This window comes from Capra hircus, chromosome 2, assembly GCF_001704415.2.
Source record: "Capra hircus breed San Clemente chromosome 2, ASM170441v1, whole genome shotgun sequence".
NCBI classification, from domain to species: domain Eukaryota; kingdom Metazoa; phylum Chordata; class Mammalia; order Artiodactyla; family Bovidae; genus Capra; species Capra hircus.
Window position 1 is genome coordinate 134,504,922 of NC_030809.1, and position 23,705 is coordinate 134,528,626.

The 23,705-nt window shown below is 43.7% G+C and overlaps 2 protein-coding genes across 3 annotated transcripts in view; both read right to left on the reverse strand.

The window, feature by feature from the left end:
- PLEKHB2 (pleckstrin homology domain containing B2) overlaps nucleotides 1-3,524 on the reverse strand; it is a 48,782-nt gene extending 45,258 nt beyond the window's left edge. For both annotated transcript variants that reach the window (XM_005675826.3, XM_005675825.3), the window contains exon 1: nucleotides 3,410-3,524. The gene's annotated coding sequence lies outside the window, so the exon portion shown is untranslated. The remainder of the gene's footprint in view (nucleotides 1-3,409) is intronic.
- On the reverse strand, nucleotides 20,602-21,140 carry LOC102190997 (60S ribosomal protein L23a). Its single transcript, XM_005675823.3, has one exon. The coding sequence runs from the start codon at nucleotides 21,132-21,134 to the stop codon at nucleotides 20,658-20,660; it is 477 nt and encodes a 158-aa protein (XP_005675880.2). The 5' UTR covers nucleotides 21,135-21,140; the 3' UTR covers nucleotides 20,602-20,657.

Below are 23,705 nucleotides of genomic sequence, written 5' to 3' on the forward strand. Positions count from 1 at the left end.
CTGAAGTAGGATCTAATGCATAAACTAAAACTCTACAGGAGTCGAGTTCTACAGGACAGAATACCTACCAGCAAACTAGCTGCAAAATAGCCACCTTACTCACATACCAATAAAATCTACAAAAAGTTTTAAAAATACAAATCATATTCAACATTTCATTTTTGGGGGGTGCACCTCTTGGCTTATGGGATCTTAGTTCCTTCCCCATCTAGAGATCAAACCCAGAACACATACCCTGCCCTCACCCCAACCTTGGGGCAGTGAGAGCACCCAGCCCTAACCACTGGACTGCCAGGGAATTCCTCAAGTCACTTTGAATATGAACTCAAATCACTTTAAAAATCATTGAATCTTAAAGGGACCAATTTAAAAGTTGGAAAGAATATTGCCTTTGGAATCTGACAGTTCTGACTAAAAGCCCACTTTACCTGGCTCATTTAGTTAGCACTGTCTACCTTTCCAAGGAATATGACTACCTCAAGAGTGGTATCTGGAGACTTCCCTCACGGTCCAGTGATTAAGACTCCAAGCTCTCACTGCCAAGAGCAGTTCAATCTCTAGCTGGTGAACTAAGATCCCACAGTTGCACAGCTGGACAAAATTTTTTAAAAAGTGATATCTGTTCATTCTGTACCTACACATTTCACAAATTCACTCCCTGAGATTATCAGGAAATTTACTTACTAGGGGCTTCCCTGGTGGCTCAGACGGTAAAGAGTCTGCTTGCAATGCAGAAGACCCTGGGTAGGGAAGATCCCCTGGAGAAGGGAATGGCAACCCACTCCAGTATTCTTGTCTGGAAAATCCCATGGACAGAGGAGACAATCCATGGGATCCCATAAGAGTTGGACACGACTGAGTGACTAACACTTTCACTTTCAGAGGAACTAGTATTTTAGCTGTAAAATTACTTCCTTACCAAAGGAAGGAAAACTTTGTTCTTCAAGGACTCCAAAACAACACAGGGGACAAGGATTGGGTAATCTATTATCATTCAGAGGTCAGTTCATATTTGGTGTTGGCCATTTTACATACTGATCAATTTTTAATAACAAACCCAATACAAGCACCCATCAAAGGACAGACAGACTAAAACAAAAAGGCAAGAAAGTTCAATACTCTGTACTCAGGATCAAATTCAGAAGCAGACATACAGCCAATAAAATAGGACTGATTCAACTAGCCCACTTTTTGTAACTTTTCAAAGAATATTTGTTTGGCTGCACCAGTCTTAGCTGTGGCATGCACGATCTTCCATCTTCATTTTTATTGCAGCGTGCAGGATCTTTAGTTGCAGCATGCGGATCTAGTTCTTTGACCAGGGATTGAACCCCAACCCGTGCATTGGGAGTGCAGAGTCTTAGCCACTGGACCACCAGGGAAGTCCTTTTGTAACATTTTTAATAGTTAATTTTACTCAGCAGTTTTTGGTAGTTACTGACACTAATAAAGTAATTCTTTAATTTCTTTAGACATCCAGTAAGAAACAAAAAAAAGAGGACAGGAGAAAGAACCCAAATATTAATGTAGGATAGCAACCTGGTAAGTACAGCAGCAAACATTCTAGAGTGAAATCAAGAAAAACCTCTATTTTCCCAAGAAGTAATATGACTACCTCAAGAAGGTATCTGTTCTTTCTACACCACTTACATACACATTTCACAAATTCAGTCCCTGAGATTATCAGGTTATTTACTTACAGAATATGCTAACACCATTAAAAACATGCTAGTAAAGAAACGGCATTAGGTTCTGAGTTCTATTCTGCAATCTCCTTCAGTAAGCATTTACTGACCACCTATATTGTGCCAGACACTCTCACCTGCCAGGATAATCCTGCAACATATGTTTGATTCCTGCTCTCAAGAGATTTGAGGGGGAGTGGGGGGAAGGGCCGGGGCACTGGTTAAGTCATCACTACCACACAAGGGTAAACACCAATCACAGGGAAGACCAGACAAGCACCTGCCCAGCTCTCTCCCCAACAACCACCTTCTATCAATAACCATCAGACCAGTCCAACCCAGCCCAGGGTTAAGAACTTCCTGGGCCGAGGGGACGTGCTGAGCACAAGAAAACCAGCTGCAGGAGCAGTCTTGCTGCACATGCACGTAACACATCTATTGTACTTTGGTCATTATTTGTCAGACAAACATTAAGGGTCGTAAACAAACAGGTAGTTAACAGGTAAGTAGCTCGGGGCCCTAATTCCCCCTCCCTTCGTGACTGAGACAAGTCACTTCCTGCACTGGAACTGGTCTCCTCAAAGTTCAACAAGACCCAGGAACTTCCTTTCCTTTATAGACAAAAGCGCTGCTCCCTCTGGCAGTGGCTCTACCCAGTCCTAGACAGAAAAGACATTAAAAAAAACGAGAGCTTCTCAGGAGACAATTCCAACATGATTTAAAATTAACTATGTCCCCCTAGATTTTTTTTGATACTGTGACCGTCTCACCTCATTCCTTTCCCCCGCCCACCCTGGAAACCTGGAATTTTACTATTCGGTCATTTATAAACACGTTCCTGTGTAAGTTACTCTACTTTTGAGTTAAAAGAACAAAAAACCCCTGAGCTCTGAGATTCCTAATGTAACTGGCAGGTGAGACAATCTGTCAAATAAAGACATAATGCAACTAGGAGCACTTAAAAACTAAGACACTGCAAAACCGAGAGTACATGAAACCAAGCGGAGAAGGGCCCCACACGCGAGCGCAAAGCTTCAATGCCACTCCAGACTCCTTCTTAAGGAGGATGAGACCTCCAGGTGTGAGGAGAACCAAAGAGTCCAAATCCCCTGGGCTGGCGGGACAGCAGGGGCGGAGTTCTGCGCCCACACTGCAGATGGGCAGCGGGCCGGCGGGGGGCACCTGCAGGAAGGGGGGCAGCAGCAGGAGCTCTCCAGCTGGCCGGGCGGCTCCAGAGGAGGCTCTAGGGAGAGAGGGAAGGAGCCGCCGAGGGGTCAACTCGGATGGGGCGCGGTCGCGCAGCTCCAAGGGAGGCTCCAGAAGGAGAGAAAAAAGGGACGAAGGGAGGGGGGTTTCCTGTGGAGAAGACACAGGCGGACGGCTATAGGGGAGGCTCCGAGGGATCGGAGGGGCGGAGCGCGACGGTCTGGAAGGGGGTTCCGCTTGGAGGAGGCGAGGGCGGCGGCTCTTGGACCAGCTTAGGAGGGCCCGGGGGAAAGAGGGAAGCAGAGAAAGAGGGTGACATGGAGGAGAAAGGAAGGGGAGGGGAAGGGCTCGGGCGGGGCTGGGGGGCGCGGATAGGCCTTTCCAGAGGAGACTCCGGGGGGACCGCCGCCTGGGTGGGGAACGGAGGGCGCGGGCCTGGGGTCTCCTCGGATGGGCGCAGGGTGGGTGGGCCCGGCCTGAGGGCGTCTGGGTCGCCGAAATCGGACAGGAATATTCACCTGGAAAGCCTCCGGCCACCACCGCGCACAGAAACAGCTCCGAAGCGAAAGGACACTGCCGGGTTACTCGGCACCGGCGGCCTCACGCTGGCGTCCCGGCCGCCGTCAGACGTCACGCCTCCCGGCGCGCATGCGCAGGGCACGCAAGGCAGGCCGGACGTGCGGCGGGGCCCAAACGGGCCTGACTAATGGGGGCGGCGTGGGCAGGGTCAGGCTTAAGTTTCAACTGGAAAGGAGCTGTAGACTCCCCTGACATTGCTTGCAAATACCACTTTCCCGCAAAAGGAGCTGGGCAGGGCTCTTGAGAGATACCGGTGACTCTAGAACTGGGACGGGGAAAGTACGACTGAGCCTGCAGCATCCCACAGCGCCATAAGTCAGGAATACTCCAAAAATACGTGTAGGTGTGTCAAGGGACAAAGGACTCAACCTGCAGCAGCTCCCAGTGCCCAAACCTGGCACAGTTTTATTTAGAATATAAGGTAAGTATACTAGAGTCTATTCTGCTGTAAGTAAATACATTATTTGGGAAGGGAGCTAAGTCTTCCTTATAGAAGAATTCTAATGAATCACACTCCATCCAGAAGATTTATTAATCGCCACCCACCCATCCCTGAGCATGAGCTGTGCCTAGTCATTTCCTCCCACGGTAAGTGTTGGCAAAAGGAAAAATTACTTCACGGTGAAGAAACCTGTCACACACTGCTCAACCGCATGATCAAGGTTAACATAAACAGCAATGTCTTTTTGGTAGTATTTACCCTTGATATGACATAATGACAAGGTCACTTTTCCTACAGTCTTACTCCCCCGAAAAAGCATAGCCCTAGTCTAACTATGAGAAGAACATCAGACAAATCTCACTTGAGGAATATTCGGCAAAATGCTTCACCAGTTTTCCTCAAAACTCAGGTAGTGAAAAACAAAGAAAGACTGAGAAACTCGCATGCAATGTAGTGTCCTAGATGGGATCCTGTAACAGAAAAAAAGAAAAAAAGATGTTAGTGAAAGAATTCATAAATTCCAAATTCTCATTTTAGTTAACAGTAATTATTGGCCATTTTCGTTCTGACAGTCATACCATGGTTATGTAAGATGTTAACATTAGGGGAAACTGAGTGACAGAAATAACTCAGTATCCTGGGGGATGCTGACCATCTCAGTAGAGCTACAGGTCTAACTCTGACTACCTTCAGTGTTAGATATCTTTCAGAGCTTGGATTTGGAGGGTCCAAAAAATACACTAGCATATTGTCTTTGAGTGACAGGACTCCAGATGACTTATTTCTTCTTCCTGCTTTTCTGTACGTTCGAAATTTTCTTTAGAGAATCAGTGAAACAAAAACCACTTGAACAAAAATGAACAAGAAAAAGTAGTACTTGAGTCCAGTTGTAGGTAGATAGATGTTCTGGGGACTGGAGCAGGTACACCTGTTGAGTAAGTTTTCTGCTTTAGTAAAATTGGCTTTCTGTCCAAGCTTGCTGACAAGAAAAGTACAGTAGGGAGAAAGCTAACCTTGGGTAATTCACACATTTCCCAATACTGAATATGTGGCCAGTACTGAAAGGTGTGTCTCAGGGAACCACACTGAAACTGTTTCCATCAGTTGCCTGACTGTCTCCATTGATTGTGGGGTACTCAAGTCAAGCAAACCAAACTATGATCTGATTAGCCCCACTTCCCAATTACTAGTACTGCTTTATATTGAAAAACTGAAAGTGATAAGTTCTTGTGGTTAAAAAAGAATGTCTAGATAAGACATGGAACTTGCCTGGTGGTCCAATGGTTAAGAATCCACCTGCCAATGCAAGGGACACGGGTTTGATCGCTCATGTGAGAAGATTCTACATGCTGCAGGGCAATGAAGCCCATGGACCACAACCACAGAGCCCACGTGCTAGAGCTAGAGAGCTGCAAGTACTGAGACCCAAGCCCTGAGAGCCAGTCCTCCTCAGCGTGAGAAGCCACCACAATGAGAGACCGTACACCCCAAAGAAGAGTAGCCCCTAATCGCTGAAACTAAAGACCAGCAAGGAAAACCCAGTGCAGCCAAAAATAAATTTTAAAAATTTTAAAAATAGGACATGAAGTAAAATGTCATCTCCCTGCCACACCCCACATAATCTGGAATGAGAATCTTCCAAGCAACAGGAGGTAATAGACATAGAGACGTTCTTTTATTTCCCGCTTCCTTTACCTGTTCTAAATGAATCTTAACTGCTCCTGTTCTATTTATGGATTACTGTCCCCCCGCCCACCCCTCACAGTATCTGTCTGTCTGTCTAAAGCAGAGGTACCACTTGGGGTAGAGCAGTGGAACTTCACCAGCTTCACAGTTTTCATCAGTACCCCAAATCTCTCCCAACAGACATACAATTCTAGTGAGAACTGACTGTAGGGCAAGTCAAAGCGAAGTCTAACCCAGAACAGAAGCTCTTCCACCAAACTTGATACACTTTTGCTCCTACTATGAGGAAGTGCAGGAACTGCCGCTAAGAAACAAGTTTTTGTACGCTTAGATTTGACTTTATTTTGCCCTCAACATCTGCTGAGAAGCCTCGGCTTTCTTCAGTTGAGTTCATTCCTTCTGAGGAGATCAGTTGGGTTTTTGCTCACTATAAACATGAAACTAACATCATATGAGAATGGGGAAGATAGATGAGGTCCAGCTGTGGCACAGGCAGCCTTGCAGTTACTATTCCTGTTTCCAGCTTCGTTTCTCACCACCTTTCCCCCCTGCCCCCTCACACCTGCTCTGGGTTGCAGCTTTTTCTGCCTATTTGAATTATCCACTTAAAAGTGAGTCCCTTCCCTCCCCAACTGCATGCACCAGGGCCTCTACTGCTGCTTCAGTTTTCTCTGATGTCTATTATTTTTTAAACATTTATCATCTATTTCATAAAAGTGTAAGGAGAAATGGAGAAGTATGTTCTTGATCTGCCATCTTGGATCAGAAGCCTCCGACCCCAATTGCTTTCTTTTATGACCAGTTATCTCAAATTTTCAGTTAACTGACAGCGTCCTTTAACTTGTTTTCTGAAACTATTTGGGACTTTAAAAAATACCTTCTTGGGGGACTTCCCTGGTGGTCCAGTGGTTAAGAAGCCACCTGTTAATGCAGGGACACCAGTTTGGTCCCTGGTCAGGGAAGCTTCCACATGCCACGAGGCAGCTAAGCCCGTGAGCGCACCTGTGTCAGCACGCTAAAGCCCTCGGGCCTCAGCAGTGGGACACAGCGCAGGTAGAAGCTCGGGCACCACACACTGCCACTAGAGAGCAGCCCCCTCTTGCACCCACTAGAAAAAAATCCATACGCAGGACCAAAGACCCAGTGCAGCCAAAAAAAAAACTGGGGGACTTCCCTGGTGGTCCAGTGGCTAAGACTGAACTCCCAAAGCAGGGGGCCTGAGTTTGATTCCTGGTCAGAGAACTAGACCCCACATGCCACAGCTAAGACCCAGTGCAGTCAAATAAATAAATATTGAAAAGTAATTTTTAAAATACCTTTTCTTTTACCTTAACAGGGCCTTGGAAGGGAAGAGACATAGATCTCTGTGTTCATCCCAATGTGCAAAACCAGAACAGAGTTATACGTTGCCTCCAAAAACGTTGCCTCCAGATAGTGAACAGAAAACAGTATTTTCCTACTAAACCCTCAATTTATATATAGCTGACAAGAAAAAACACTGACTCCAATAGAAAAAAAAAACCAGGCAAAGTATATATGAATAAATCATTCCTATAAGAAAACATGCAAATATAACATTTTTAAATAACTCTTGGCTGGAATCTAACAAATGCAAATTAAAACAAATGAAATATCGATTTTCAGTGATCAATTTAAAAAAGATTTTTAGTGAAATAATAGAAGTGATAGGAAAAAAAAAGAAGTGATAGGGACAGAGTAAAGGGACAAAGCAGGTGATTAAGTAGCTAATCCCACTTGGAGATTAAAGTAGAAAAAAAGTATGAGACACCCCCTGTAAGTTAATGATTACTCAAGAAAGCAGGTATACTTAAGCACCAAACCAAGCAGGCTTGCTTAGCAATAAAACCATGCGTCAGAAGCATGAGACAAGACCCAAAACAATAAAACAGTGGGGGCAAGATCCATATCCTGCTCACAGAGCTCAGTGTTAATGACCCCTAGCACATGCTCTCTGCACACATAAAAAATAATTTAGGGGAAGGTGACATTTCAAAGTGAAAGACCCTCATTGTACTGAGACCTCAAATTATTTTTTCATAGTGCCGTGACAGTCCTGGCTTGACAATGTAGGGAAAATAAAACTCTCCTGCCCAACCTGGAAGAGGAACTAATGATGGAAACCTGACGTCCGTCTACTCATGCATGAGGAAGAATGTGGTTTTTCTCCCTCCCCACTTTTCCTTTGATTATAAAATTGTAGCCCACTAAGTTCTCCCTCTCACACCACTGCTTGTAAGCCTCACAAGCATCCCACTCTAATAAATCACTTCTTTCCTTGTTGGAGCTTCAAGTAACTTCTTTGTTGAATGAGATAGTAATAGTTTTTGAATATTAGAATAGTTTTGTGCTATTCAAGGTATGACACCTACATATACTATCCTTTTAAATTCTTCATCTGTATTGTTAGTACTATTTCAATCATGTTCATAAATCCATAAAATTAAAAAATTAACAAAGCAAGAAATCAAACCCGGATCACTACTATCCCATGAGTTGCATTCCTGCCATGGTGCATTTCAGGCTCTAGAGGCAGTACTGTGAAAGGGACGCAGGAAGGGAGCCCACAGCCAAATATTAATGTAATAGCTCAGAGTTTCCACCTGGCAAAGCCCAGAGCTCCCCAAAACCTTAGGGAACAGGCAACAAGAAAGTAATTAGAAAAGTTTGAATTGTATTTATTCCTTTTGTTTTTACACCAAGTTCCTGTAATTCAATGGTTAACAAAGTCTGGCTTGCCAAATTCCTGAAAACGTACTCTTGGATTCCCAGAGATGGTGCAAGCACGGAAAGCAACCTGCACGCCACTGAGCCTGAGTAGCTATCGTTCTCCTAAGGACTGCCATGTTGTCTTATCCGAAGTTTTGGTTGTTATCAATAAAACTGCTATGAACATTTCTGTACAACTCTTTGCATGGAAGAATGCTTTCATTTCTCTTTGGCGGATACCTTCAATTTACTGGCTGACAGGATAGGTGTATAGGTGTGCATATTTCTGAAGAAATGACCAGACCTTTTTCCAAAATGATTATACCATTTTATATTCTTCAAAATATGAAAATTTTATTTCTTTTTAATTGTATAACGTGATACATTCCTGTTGTTGTTTCAGTCGCTAACTTGACCCCACAGACTGTGGTACACCAGGTTCTACTGTCCTCCACTATCTCCCAGAGTTTCAAATTCATGTCCATCAAGTCGGTAATGCTACTTAACTATCTCATCCTCTGCCACCCCGTTCTCCTTTTGCCTTCAATCTTTCCCAGCATCAGGGTCTTTTCCAATGAGTTGGCTCTTCACATCAAATGGCCAAAATACTGGAGCTTCAGCTTCAGCATCAGTCCTTCCAAAGAATATTCAGGGTTGATTTTCTGTAGGATTGACTGGTTTGATCTCCTTGCAGTCCAGGGGAATCTCAAGAGTCTTCTCCAGCACAACAGTTCAAAAGCATTTATTCTTCAGCACTCAGCCTTCTTTATGGTCCAACACTCACATTTATACATGACTACAAGAAAAACCATAGTTTTGACTAGACAGAATTTGTCAGCAAAGTGATGTCTCTGCTTTTTAATATGCTGTCTAGGCTTGTCATAGCTTTCCTTCCAAGGAGCAAGTGGCTTTTAATTTCATGGCTGCAGTCACCATCTACAGTAATTACAGAGCCCAGGAAAATAAAGTCTGTCATTGCTTCCATTCTTTCCCCTTTTATTTGCTGTGAAGTGATGTGGCTGGATGCCATTAATATTAGTTATTTTTGATGTCAACTTTCAAGCCAGCTTTTGGACTCTCGTTCACCCTCATCATGAGGCTCTTTAGCTCCTCTTCACTTTTTGCCATTAGAGTGGTATCATCTGCATATCTGAGGTTCTTGATATTTCTCCTGATTATCTTGATTCCAGCTTGTGATTCATCGCTGAATCACAAGCTGAGTTGCTGGCATTTCACATGATATACTCTGCATATAAGTTAAATAACCAGGGTGACAATATGTAGTTTTGTCATACTGCTTCCTCAATTTTGAACCAGTCAACTATTCCATGTCTGGTTCTAACTCTTGCTTCTTAATGCACATACAAATTTCTCAGAAGACAGGTAAGGTCGTCTTGTACTCCCATCTATTTAAGAATTGTCCACAGTTTGTTATGATTCATATAGTCAAAGGCTTTAGCCTAGATAATGAAGCAGCATTAGATGTTTTTCTGGAACTCCTTTGCTTTCTGCATGATCCAACGAATGTTGGCAGTTTGATCTCTGGTTCCTCTGCCTCTTCAAAACCCAGCTTGTACACCCAAAAGCTCTTGGTTCACATACTGCTGAATCCTAGCCTGAAGGATTTTAAGCATAACCTTGCTAGCATGGGAAGTAAGTGCATTTGTATGGTAGGTTGAACATTCTTTGGCATTTCCCTTCAGGATTGGAATGAAAACTGACCTTTTTCAGTCCTGCGGCCACTGCTGAGTTTTCCAAATTTGCTGGCATACTGAGTGCAGCACTTTAACAGCATCATCTCTTAGGATTTGGAATAGCTCAGCCTGAATTCCGTCACTTCCACTAGATTTGTTCACAGAAATGCTTCTTATGGCCTACTTGACTTCAAACTCCACAATGTATGGCTCTAGGTGAGTGACCACACCATCATGGTTATGTGGGTCATTAAGACCTTTTTTGGTATAGTTCTGTATATTCTTGACACACTTCTTAATCTCTACTGCTTCTAGTAGGTCTTACCTTTTCTGTCCTTCATCATTCCCATCCTTGCATGAAATGTTCCCTGATATCTCCAATTTTCTTGAAAGGATCTCTAGTCTTTCCCATTCTATTATTTTCCTCTAACTCTTTGCATTGTTCATTTGAGAAGGCCTTTTTATCTCCCTTGCTCTTCTCTGGAAGTCTGCATTCATTTGAGTATATCTTCCCCTTTCTCTCTGCCTTTTCTCTTCTTTCCTAAGCTATTTGTAAAGCCTCCTCAAAACACTTTGCCTTTTTGCGTTTCTTTTTCTGTGGGATGGTTTTGGTCACTGCCAATGTGGGAGACCTGGATTCGATCCCTGGGTCGGGAAGATCCCCTGCAGAAGGGAATGGCTACCCACTCCAGTATTCTGGCCTGGAGAATTCCATGGACTGTATAGTCCATGGCGTTGCAAAAAGCCAGGCGCGACTGAGTGACTTTCACTTTCAGTTTCCTGTTACAAACTTCCATCCATATTTCTTCAGGCACTCTGTTTATCAGATCTAATCCCTTGAATCTATTAGTCGCCTCCAGTGTATAATCATAGAGAATTGACTTATTAATAGGTCATACTTGAATGGCCTAGTGGTTTTCCATTTGCTCAGTTACTCAGTCATGTATGACTATTTGTGACCTTGTGAACTTTAGACTACCAGGCTCCTCTGTTCATGAGATTATCCAGGCAAGAATACTGGAGTGAGTTGCCATTTCCTCATCCAAGGGACCTTCCTGACTCAGGGATCAAACCCATATCTCCTGTGTCTCCTACATTAGCAGGCAGATTCTTTACCACTGAGCCACCTGGGAAGCCCAGTGATTCTCCCTGCTTTCTTCAATTTCAGCCTGAATTTTGCAATAACGAGTTCATGATATGATCCACAGTCACGTGGCAGAGCTGTTCTCCTGGGTTCCCTTACCTTACTGCTCTCCACCCGGGTGCCCTTTCCCAATAAAATCCCTTGCTTTGTCAGCACATGTGTCTCCTGGGACAATTCATTTCCGAGTGTTAGACAAGAGCCCAGTTTCAGGCCCTGGAAGGGGTCCCTCTTCCTGCAACAATTTGATCATCTTTTCTCAGGTAATTTAACCAACCAAATAAACACAGTTTAATTTCTCTGTTTGGGATGTTTCAGTTCAGTTCAGTCGCTCAGTCGTGTCCGACTCCTTGCGACCCCATGAATCGCAGCACGCCAGGCCTCCCTGTCCATCACCAACTCCTGGAATTCACTCAGACTTACATCCATCGAGTCAGTGATGCCATCCAGCCATCTCATCCTCTGTCGTCCCCTTCTCCTCCTGCCCCCAATCCCTCCCAGCATCAGAGTCTTTTCCAATAAGTCAACTCTTCGCATGAGGTGGCCAAAGTACTGGAGTTTCAGCCTTAGCATCATTCCTTCCAAAGAAATCCCAGGGTTGATCTCCTTCAGAATGGACTGGTTGGATCTCCTTGCAGTCCAAGGGAACTCAAGAGTCTTCTCCAACACCACAGTTCAAAAAGGGGCCCTCTAAATCATCCCAAAGTTAGCTAGAGGTCAAAAGAACTTCAAAAGAATTTGATTTAGGAAGTTTTATCAAAAAGATCAATTAAAAGCATTTAGAACATTTGGTCAGATTTAGTCAGTGTTGATGGGTGTATCATTTAGCTTGATATGTCACATGGGAGTAAATACCAAGACTCGAGGTCTAGTGAAAGTCAGCTCCACCATCTTGGACCTAGTTGACTCTAACCAGTTTTTTTATGGCTGTGTAATTTTTAACAAAATCCATTTATCTACCTAATTGCAATCCAATTTTAGAAAATCCTGATCATGCATAACTCTTTTTAGTATTTTTTTATACCTTTTACTTTTTTTTTTTAATGAAAACACACTTCCTACTTTCCTTTAGTAACCAAGAACTAACTTTTATATTAGCATTTTATAGATTGGTGAGCATAGATACCAGTGATAATGTCTAAAACCCTTGCTTTCTTAGAACATTTTGCTGCTGCTGCTGCTGCTGCTGCTGAGTCGCTTCAGTCGTGTCCGACTCTGTGCCACCCCATAGACGGCAGCCCACCAGGCTCCCCAGTCCCTGGGATTCTCCAGGCAAGAACACTGGAGTGGGTTGCCATTTCCATCTCCAATGCATGAGAGTGAAAAGTGAAAGTGAAGTTGCTCAGTCGTGTCCGACTCGGCAAGAGTACTGGAGTGGGGTGTTAGTGCCTTTAGGATGGCACCAACCATTATTTATTTATAGTCCCAAATCTCTTTAGTTTCTCTGTAAAAGGAAATTAGTGTTTAGTAGTAAATGTTTCAAAATCTTATTTTATTTGGAAATGACCTATTTGATAGACTTCCAACACTTAGCACACTTGGCACAACTTTTAGAAATTTAAGTTCCACCAATCTGGAGAGACTATTTTAGACAGATATTTCTAAAGAATAATTATTTTTAATAGCTTTTATATAAAAGCTCATATTCATTTACATTTTTTTAGAAGTTTCTTCACTCGAGGTAATTTCCTTGTTGACAAACTAGTAAGAGGTATAATATTTAACTTATATTAAACCTAGGTACAGTGAAAATATTCTACTTAATGTTAATTACTCTAAGACATGTCTATATTAGATAGGTCAACAAACAAACATTAATATCAAGTATTTAATACTAAATATTTCCCAGTTCCCATGAACCTGGAATTTATTGTTTAATTTAGAATTATTTGATTTGTAAGTGCTTACCTTTTTTTAAGCCAATTAAATAGAGCTCATTTACAAATTAACCTCAAAAATATTACCCAGAGACAAAGACATACCAAGACATATTCAGACAGACACAGTGAAGATCTAGGTTCATTTTCTAAGTTTAGTCATGAATTAGATATTACAATATAAAATTTACTAGTTTATAAAAAAACAGTTGAAATAAATAAAAATTTTAAAGTCTTTTCCCCCTTTTCCCTCAGTCTCAGGAGTTAGAGATGGTCTAGATAAGTGTTCCTAAGAGCCCTGGTCTCAAGGCACAGGGAAAGAAAATCAAGTTCTAACAAAATGACAGCAGGCCTAAACCAAATGGTGGCCAGACAAAGCAAAATGGCCATCAAAAATCACAACATAGAACACAGAGTTAAAACTCACACATATAAACCTGGCAGTCCTCATCAGACATTCCCTTAAATACAAGAATACAGTCTCTCAGAAAGCCTCCTATAGAGACACAGAACTTCAGATCCAAGTACTAACAGCTTCAAAGATTTCACAGGGAGCAAAGGAAGCCAGCTTGAAAGAAAAATGGGGAGGAGGCGGGAGAGCAGGGCAAAAGGGGTAGCCTTACAGACGTCTCCTGCCACCTGCAGCTACCCAGGCGTTATGCGGCTTTTTCCTGGGCCTCCAGAGAATGGAGGACTGGGACTCGGCCCTACCAGAAATCAGACCAGAACAGAACCAGAATTCGAGATCTCTGCCAAGAGGAGGCGATCAGTCTCCAATCCTCAGCTCAGGCTGAGGCCCTTCAACCAGATTCCTGCATCCAGGACCAGGGAACTAGAAAAACGAGGAAGGATAGGAAGGGTTAAGGAGAGGAAAGAGAGGGAAGGGGAGAGAGGTCAATAAAGTCTCTTGTTCCTTACCCCGTCGGGGCACTCTAGCCAGTTGTCCGCATCAAGAGGAGACCAGGAACAAAAGGGTCCCAGTTGTGGTTGCTGGGTATGGTCCATTGACAGGCAAGCTGGCCCCTGAGTACCCGGAGTGGTCAGGATGTCAGTCTCAGGGAAGAAGAGTCCCCGCCAGAGTCGCCATTTGTAGAAGGAAGGGGGACCCCTTCCAGGGCCCAAAACTGGGCTCTTGTCTAACACTCGGAAATGAATTGTCCCAGGAGACACATGTGCTGACAAAGCAAGAGATTTTACTGGGAAAGGGCGCCCGGGTGGAGAGCAGTAAGGTAAGGGAACCCAGGAGAACAGCTCTGCTGCATGGCTTGCAGTCTCAGGTTTTATGGTGATGGGATTAGTTTCCGGGTGGTCTTTGGCCAATTACTAATTCAGAGTCTTCCCTGGTGGTGCACCCTTTGTTCAGCCAAGATGGATGCTAGCAGGGATTCTGGGAAGTGGATGGACTCGCAGTGTCTTCTTTAGACCTTTCCCGAACTCTTCCGGTTGGTGGTGGCTTATTAGTTCCATATTCCTTATCAGGATGTCCTGTCATAATACAATTCATGCAAATGGTTACTATGGTGCCTGGCCAGGGTGGGCGGTTTCAATCAGTGTGCTTCCCCTAACAATATCACAGAGAAGACAGTTTAGACAACCGAAATTGACGTTCTCACAGTTCTGCAGACTGGAAGTCCAAAGTGCCAACAAGTTAGGCCTCTCCTGAGGCCTTTCTCCTCTCTCCTTGGCTTACAGATGGTCACCTACTCACTGTGTCCTCACTTGGTTGTCCATAGATGTATATTGTCTGTATCGTAATCTCCTCTTATAAAACCATCAATCAGATTGAATAAAGGCCCACCCTACTGACCTCATTTTAACTTAATTACCTCTTTAAAGGCCTATCTACAAATACAGACATTTTGAGGCATTGGGCTTTAGGGCTTCTACACACGAAAGTAGGTGACATCTCAGCCCATAACAACAGTTCTACTCTTTGCTTTGTCCATTTAACAGTTTCAGTTCAGTTCAGTATTCAGTCGCTCAGTCGTGTCCAACTCTTTGCGACCCCATGAATCACAGCATGCCAGGCCTCCCTGTCCATCACCAACTCCCGAAGTTCACCCAAACTCATGTCCATCAAGTCGGTGATGCTATCCAGCCATCTCATCCTCTGTCATCCCCTTCTCCTCCTGCCCCCAATCCCTCCCAGCATCAGTCTTTTCCAATGAGTCAACTCTTCACATGAGGTGGCCAAAGTACTGGAGTTTCAGCTTTAGCATCAGTACTTCCAATGAACACCCAGGACTGATCTCCTTTAGGATGGACTGGGTGGATCTCCTTGCAGTCCAAGGGACTCTCAAGAGTCTTCTCCAACACCACAGTTCAAAAGCATCAATTCTTCGGCGCTCAGCTTTCTTCACAGTCCAACTCTCACATCCATACATGACCACTGGAAAAACCATATTCTTGACTAGACGGACCTTTGTTGGCAAAGTAATGTCTCTGCTTTTCAATATGCTGTCTAGGTTGATCATAATTTTCCTTCCAAGCATTAAGTGTCTTTTAATTTCATGGCTGCAATCACCATCTGCAGTGAATTTGGAGCCCAAAAAAGTAAACTCTGACACTGTTTCCACTGTTTCCCCCTCTATTTGCCATGAAATGATGGGACCAGATGCCATGATCTTAGTTTTCTGAATGTTGAGCTTTAAGCCAACTTTTTCGCTCTCCACTTTCACTTTCATCAAGAGGCTTTTTAGTTCCTCTTCCCTTTCTGCCATAAGGGTGGTGTCATCTGCATATCTGAGGTTATTGATCTTTTTCCCGGGAATCTTGATTCCAGCTTGTGCTTCTTCCAGCCCAGCGTTTCTCATGATGTTCTCTGCCTGGAAGTTAAATATGCAGGGTGACAATGTACAGCCTTGACGTCCTCCTTTTCCTATTTGGAACCAGTCTGTTGTTCCATGTCCAGTTCTAACTGTTGCTTCCTGAACTGAATATAGGTTTCTCAAGAGGCAGGTCAGGTGGTCTGTTATTCCACCTGTTTTCCGGTCTGTTTTTCAGAATTTTCCACAGTTTATTGTGTTCCACACAGTCAAAGAATTTGGCATAGTCAATAAAGCAGAAATAGATGTTTTTCTGGAACTCTCATGCTTTTTCAATGACCTAGCAGATGTTGGCAATTTGATCTCTGGTTCCTCTGCCTTTTCTAAAACCAGCTTGAACATCTGGAAGTTGTTTACCTTGAAGATATTTCCATTTTATTATATAGATAACCTGCTCATTTCTATCTTGAGTAATGGAGTCAACTATTTAGTCAGTCCCATTGTGACAAACACTGGGATTGTTTCAGATATTTTGCTACTCCTAGCAAAGCTGCAGTGAATAAGCCTGAACCTATTTCATTTTACACTTCAGAGAGTATCGCTGTAGACAAACTCCCGGAAGTGGAATTGTAGAATGAAAAGTTTTCTTCTGTATACTTTTCTTGATTTGATGTTGTATAGCTGCTAAATTGTGTTTGACTCTTTTTCAGCCCCATAGACTGTAGCCTACCAAGCCTTTCTGTCCATGGGGTTTCCCAGGCAAGAATACTGGAGTAGGTTGCCATTTCCTTCTCCAGGGGATCCTCCCCACCCAGGGACTGAACCTGAGTCTCCTGCACTGGCGGGCAGTTTCTTTACCACTGAGCGACCTGGGAAATCTATATTTGTCTTGATACACATCACTGAATGGTCCCCTCTGCAATCCAGCTATGTGTCTGCTTCCCCACAGCCTCACCAATAGAGAGTATTTCTGTTCATATGTCAAAATTTCTTTTTGGTGCTTGCCAATCTAAGAGGGGAGAAGATGCTATCTCAAAGAGTTTTTTTTTTTTAATATATTTATTCTATTTTTATTTGACTGTACAGGGTCTCAGCTGTAGCACTCGAAATCTTCCATCCTCGTTATGACTTGTAGGATCTTTAGTTGTGGCATGTGAACTCTTTGTTGTGACATGTGGGATCTAGGCCCCTGACCAGGGACTGAACCCAAGCCCCCAGCGTTGGGAACGTGGAGTCTTACCACTTGACCCCAGGGAAATCCTCCTCAAAGAGTTTTAACTTTCTTTTTATGAGTGAGGTTGAATCTTTTTATTTTTTATTTTTCATGTAATTAAGAGAAATTTATTTCTTTTTCTGTGAACTTTCCTCATTTTTTGATTGGATTTTAGGGCTTTGTCTTATTGACTTCTGGAAGCTCTTTAAATACTAAGGAGATTAGTTCTTTGCCTATGGTTTGTGTTGGAGCTATTTGTTAATGTCAATCATTTGTCTTTTAAAGTGAAATTGAAAGTTGCTCAGTTGTGTCCAACTCTTTGCAACCCCACTATAGAGTCCATGGAATTCTCCAGGCCAGGATACTGGAGTGGGTAGCCTTTCCCTTCTCCAGGGGACCTTCTCAACCCAGGGATCAACCCAGATCTCCCGTATTAAAGTCAATTTGTCTTTTAATGTTAATGTTAATCAAAGACAAATGGTTAATCATTTGTTAATACATCTTTTGGCTGTTCTCATGGTGCTTTTTTTGTCAAACCAAAGCTTTTCATACCCACGATGTCTAGATTTTGATAGGCAGCTTAAAAAGGTTTTCTTGGAACTCTGCTCAACGTCATGTGCCATGCTGAATGGGAGAGAGGTGTGGGGGAGGATGGTATGTCAGATCAGTTTACTTCTCTTCCTGGGTTCTTGCCTCATTGCAACAAAAATTTGGAGCAATGGGCTAAACGGTCTGACAAGTTACAGCTTAGTTCAGCTCAAGCAGACAGATCTTTTATTCTGAGAAGGCAATGGCAACCCACTCCAGTACTCTTGCCTGGAAAATCCCATGGCTGGAGGAGCCTGGTAGGCTCCAGTCCATGGAGTCGCTTATTAGACACTTGAATGACATGAGAACAGGCCCACCCCAAAGGAATCCTCCTCATTCTTCCTGTTGATCCCTCTTGGCTTCCTCCTTTCATACTTCCAGTCTCCTCCTTTGGGCCTGTGCAAAGTAGCACTTATCATGGAAAAAGCAAGAGAGTTCCAGAAAAACATCTATTTCTGCTTTACTGACTACGCCAAAGCCTTTGACTGTGTGGATCACAATAAACTGTGGAAAATTCTGAAAGAGGTGGGAATACCAGACCACCTAACCTGCCTCTTGAGAAATCTGTATACAGGTCAGGAAGCAACAGTTAGAACTGGACATGGAACAACAGACTGGTTCCAAATAGGAAAAGGAGTACGTCAAGGCTGTATATTGTCACCCTGCTTATTTAACTTCTATGCAGAGTACATCATGAGAAACACTGGGCTGGAAGAAGCATAAGCTGGAATCAAGATTGCCTGGAGAAATATCAATAACCTCAGATATGCAGATGACATCACCCTTATGGCAGAAAGTGAAGAAGAACTAAAAAGCCTCTTGATGAAAGTGAAAGAGGAGAGCGAAAAAGTTGGCTTAAAGTTCAACATTCAGAAAACGAAGATCATGGCATCTGGTCCCATCATTTCATGGGAAATAGATGGGGAAACAGTGGAAACAGTGTCAGACTTTATTTGTTTGGGCTCCAAAATCATTGCAGGTGGTGACTGCAGCCATGAAATTAAAAGACGCTTACTCCTTGGAAGAAAAGTTATGACCAACCTAGATAGTATATTCAAAAGCAGAGACATTACTTTGCCGACTAAGGTCCGTCTAGTCAAGGCTATGGTTTTTCCTGTGGTCATGTATGGATGTGAGAGTTGGACTGAGAAGAAGGCTGAGCGCCAAAGAATTGATGCTTTTGAACTGTGGTGTTGGAGATGACTCTTGAGGGTTCCTTGGACTGCAAGGAGATCCAACCAGTCCATTCTGAAGGAGATCAACCCTGGGATTTCTTTGGAAAGAATGATGCTAAAGCTGAAACTCCAGTACTTTGGCCAGCTCATGTGAAGAGTTGACTTATTGGAAAAGACTCTAATGCTGGGAGAGATTGGTGGCAGGAGGAGAAGGGGATGACAGAGGATGAGATGGCTGGATGGCATCACTGACTTGATGGACATGAGTCTGAGTGAACTCCGGGAGATAGTGATGAACAGGGAGGCCAGGAGTGCTGCGATTCATGGGGTCGCAGAGTCAGACACGACTGAGCGACTGAACTAACTAACTAAAGTAGCTCTTGTACTCACCCCCAATCAATGAAAGGGAATGCAAATGGGCATATGCTATATGACAGTAGACTATGCTCTTTATCGGAGAAGGAAATGACATCCCACTCCAGCGTTCTTGCCTGGAGGACCCCAGGGACTGGGGAGCCTCATGGGCTGCAGTCTGTGGGTTGCACAGAGTCGGACGACTGAAGCGACTTAGCAGCAGCAGCCTGCTGTTTATGTCTTTCCATAATTCAGTCTGTTTTAATTAGATGTAGAATATTCATGATCCCTTACTGGGCTCCTAACTGCCTAAGGTTACTTGGAGAAGCCCCTGTGGTCATTTTGTGGTGCCTAGGACACAGATGCAGAAGTTGAAAAGTCTCTGTGTTTATTTTGCAGCCTATCAGTGAGCTCTCCTGGGTGTGTCTAAGATGGAGTTCAGAGATCAGCTTGCATCCGTTTCAGCCAGGCCTCCCCTTGTTGCTTTTGTCTAACTTCCTACCTAACAGATACATGTATATGTGAGGCTAAGTCCTTTAGCTGTTCACCTGAAACTGCCACAACATTGTTAATCAGCTATACCCAAATAAAAAATAAAAAGTTTAAAGTTTGATTTTTTAAAAAGGCTTTTTTATTCCAAGATAAAAAATTATTTTTTATTTCTTGTTCTTTTATAGTTCCATTGTTGTACATTGTATCTTTTTTGATTTGGATTTTATTCTGGTATGGTAACCTATAGATTCAATTTTATATTTTTTCAGATGGTTGTTTCTGTCCAAATACCATTTATTTAGTAGCCTATCTTTCTTTGCAGTAACTTGAGATGCTGCCTTTATCAGATATCACTTCTGAAAATAATCTGAGTGTATTTCTGAATGTTCTATTTCACTGATCTGTCTATTCATGTATCCGTGACACATTGCTTTGTTGGTTGAGTGTAAGGCTCGGAGAACCGCGCTCTGAAAGGAACACTCAGGGACAGCCTCTAGTGGACTGACAAAGTTTATTATCCAGCTGCACAGTTTTATGGTCTCAGGGAACAGAGCATAAAGCAGACTTGCACGTAGCCTTTTTCGATAAACATCAAAGCATTCAAGCATAAAATACAGTTCCCACCGCCCAAGACATAACATAGCCTTGTCGAAACTCTAAAGGGAGTCTTATCATGAAACAACAGTCCTTGCTCCAAGAAACAGGTGGTCAAAAGGAAGCCTTTGAATGCCTCAAGGCTGGGCGTATTGACCCTTCGTCATCCGTTCCCAGCCTCAGGGAGCACTCGATGAATGCTCATAACCCTCCGTTATGGTTGTTCCAGCTCCCAACCTTCATCATCAGTGGATCAAATATTTGCTCAAAGCCTTCCAGCTCCTCCGCATTGAGGATTTTAAATACATTTTCTTATTTCGATAGGTCTAGTAGCACCCTTACTATTACTCTTTGCCCTCAATGTTTTCCTGGCAAATATTCTATTTTTTTTTTTTATAGTGAAAACTTTTATATTTGAAATTAGCCAGCTGGACTCAGTTTAGATGATCCCAATTTTGTTGGCAACATCCAAAGCATCATAGTCAGGAGCCAGTCGAACATATGCCTTCTTCTCTCCATCAGGCCTGATCAGAGTATTGACCTTGGCCACGTCAACGTCATAGAGCTTCTTCACAGCCTGTTTGATTTGGTGTTTGTTGGCCTTGACATCCACAATGAACACCAGTGTGTTGTTGTCTTCTATTTTCTTCATGGCTGACTCGATGGTGAGGGGGAATTTGATGATAGCATAGTGGTCAAGTTTGTTTCTCCTAGGGGCGCTCTTCCGAGGATATTTGGGCTGCCTCCTGAGCCGCAGCGTTTTGGGCCACCGGAAGGTGGGTGACGTCCGGATCTTCTTTTTCTTGTGGCTGTGGACACCTTTCAACACTGCTTTCTTGGCCTTCAAAGCTTTTGCTTTGGCTTCAGCTTTAGGAGGGGCAGGGGCTTCCTTCTTCGCCTTTGGTGCCATCTTCATGAAAAGCCAAATATTCTATTTTTTGGCTTGAAGGATCTTAGTTTTCCAATCAGGAACTGAGCCTGGGTCCTGGGCAATGAAAGCTGAGTCCTAACTGCTAGGGAATTCTCCAGATACTCTTGCTTTTGATTTTTCTTGTTGATTTTTTCATGTGTAAATCAGAATCACTTTACCTAATTAAAAGTAATTATTGGTGTTTGATAGGAATTGTATTACATTCATAAACTTAGAAAAAATTATCCAAGAATAATATGTTTTTCTTCATGTATTTGAGAGGCTTTTTTGTGTGATTTGGTGCATATTTTAAATTTTATTCATATAGACCTTTCACAACTATTATGCAAGTTTTATCTCTGGGTATTATTGTTATTTTTATATATTGTTTTGTCTATAAGTAATCAACCTTGTATAAAATGGATCTTCTCTTCCATCATATCTTCTAATTCGTTGTTAATTTAGATACCTTATATTTTTTCCCATTTTGATAATCACTGGTTGCTCTTGTTAGTATAGTTTTTTAGATGATTCCACTTGCTCCAGATGTGATGTTTAAGTGAGAAATAAACTTCTCTATTGTGTGAAAACACTGAGATCTGGGGCTTGTTACTGCAGCATTTCCTAGCTATCCTGACAGATACAAGTGATTTTAAAAAATAGAGAGACTAAATACACAAATATATTAATATTAGGGTTAAATTCTGTGCGGACGGTGGTATGCAAGCAGGAGTTTAAGAAGAAAAAGCACAATGGAATTCTGTACTGTTACAGAACTTATTCTTGTATTTCTAAATTATCTTTGGCTTATTGGGTCTTCCTTAAACTGCAAGGACTTTTTCTAGTTTCCGTGAGCAAAGGCTACTCTTCCTTAGGGTACATGGGCTTCTCATTGCAGTGCCTTCTCTTGCTCTGGCTTAGTTGCTCTTCTGCATGTGGGATTTTTCCCAGACCAGGGATCTAACTGCATCCCTTGCATCAGCAGGTGAATTCTTAACCATTAAATCACGAGGAAAAGCCCTTTATTCATGTACTTTTAAAATGGAAACTAAGGAAATGGCAACCCACTCCAGTACTCTTGCCTGGAAAATTCCATGGATGGAGGAGCCTGGTGGGCTACAGTCCACAGGGTCGCAAAGAGTAGGACACGACTGAGCGACTTCACTATCACTTTTCAGTGGGACTCAAATCACCATAGTGTCTATATTACAACGGTTAAGAGTAACATCTAGTTGTATTTAAAACCATCTTCTAACGTGTGACAAAAATCAAGTCCTTTGCAACTATTTTAGTGAATGTGGCTCAGTCATGTCCGACTGTTTGCAACCCTATGGACTAAACAGTTCATGGAATTCTCTGGTCTAGAATACTGGAGTGGTAGCCTTTCCCTTCTCCAGGGTAGTTTCCCAACCCAGGGATTGCACCCAGGTCTCCCACATTGCAGGCTGATTCTTTACCAACTGAGCCACAAGGGAAGCACAAGAATACTGGAGTGGGTAGCATTTTAACGTGCACTTCGATCTTAGAAATGCCAACCAGTCTTTAGGAACTGCAGTAGATGTTCTCGGCTTGGTCAGGGAAAGATAAGACTGTCTGGACCCTCCCAGCTGAGCAGAGACCACAGGATTCCTCCACCTTTCTCCAAGGCAGAACCACTGGCTCTCAGATCCACGCAGGGAACCTGGGAGCCCTAGTAACGTTACAGAAATAGTTGAGAGCAGCTCTGGGAAAGCGCAAACCCCAAAGTCCCCTTTTAAGAGCAAGTGCCCTGAAGTCAGACGTTCGGGTTTCAATCTGGTCGGCTTCCAAGAAGATGTCGGCTCTCGAAGGAACTTGTCAGCCTCTTCGTGCCTTAACTGCTTCATTTGTAAAACGACTTATTGTATCAAGTGACTTAACGAATGCAGAGCACTCAGAACGGCGAACGCGAAGAGCGCCGAGCGAGCGAGCTCGGGAGGTCCCGCAGTTAAGCCGACAGCCGACCACACAGGCCGGGGGACCGGAGCCTGGCATTGGGGAGGAGCGCGCCCCCACCGCCGCGCCTGCATTTACACAAGGGTTCCTGTAGTGCGGGGCTATTTAAACACACGAAATCGAATACATTTTTTTCCCCTTAAGAAGTTAATAATTATGTTCCACTATAATTATGTTTCACTGGGCCCTTTCCATACCATGAGAGTAGGAGCCCAAAGATGGCCTAAGGAAAAATATTCCACATGAGCGTTTATTCGAATGAGTCAACAGATGTCCTGCGGGCGCCATTTGACTTCTGTCTGAACCCCCCCGCCCTGGACGCGCCAGACGCCGAGACCACAGAAATTCGGCCCGACCGCCTCTGTACGCGACAGTTCCCGGAGGCCTCCGGCTCCCGTCGCCTCTCGGACGTCGGCGGGAGCGCGCACGCCGACCCGGAGCCCGGAAGGCGCCGGCGGGTCACGTGTCGGCGCGCCCCCGCCAAGGCGGGCTCCAGGCGGAAGTGAGGTTTGGGCGAGGCGGCAGCGCAGCGTCGGCGAGGAGCGCGGGCTGCGGAGAGGCGGGCCGGGCAGAGCGGGGCGAGCGGGAGCGCGGGCCGGGTAA

Coding starts and splice junctions, on each gene's coding strand:
- LOC102190997 (XM_005675823.3), bottom strand. CDS start 21,134: ATGAAGATGGCACCAAAGGCGAAGAAGGAAGCCCCTGCCCCTCCTAAA.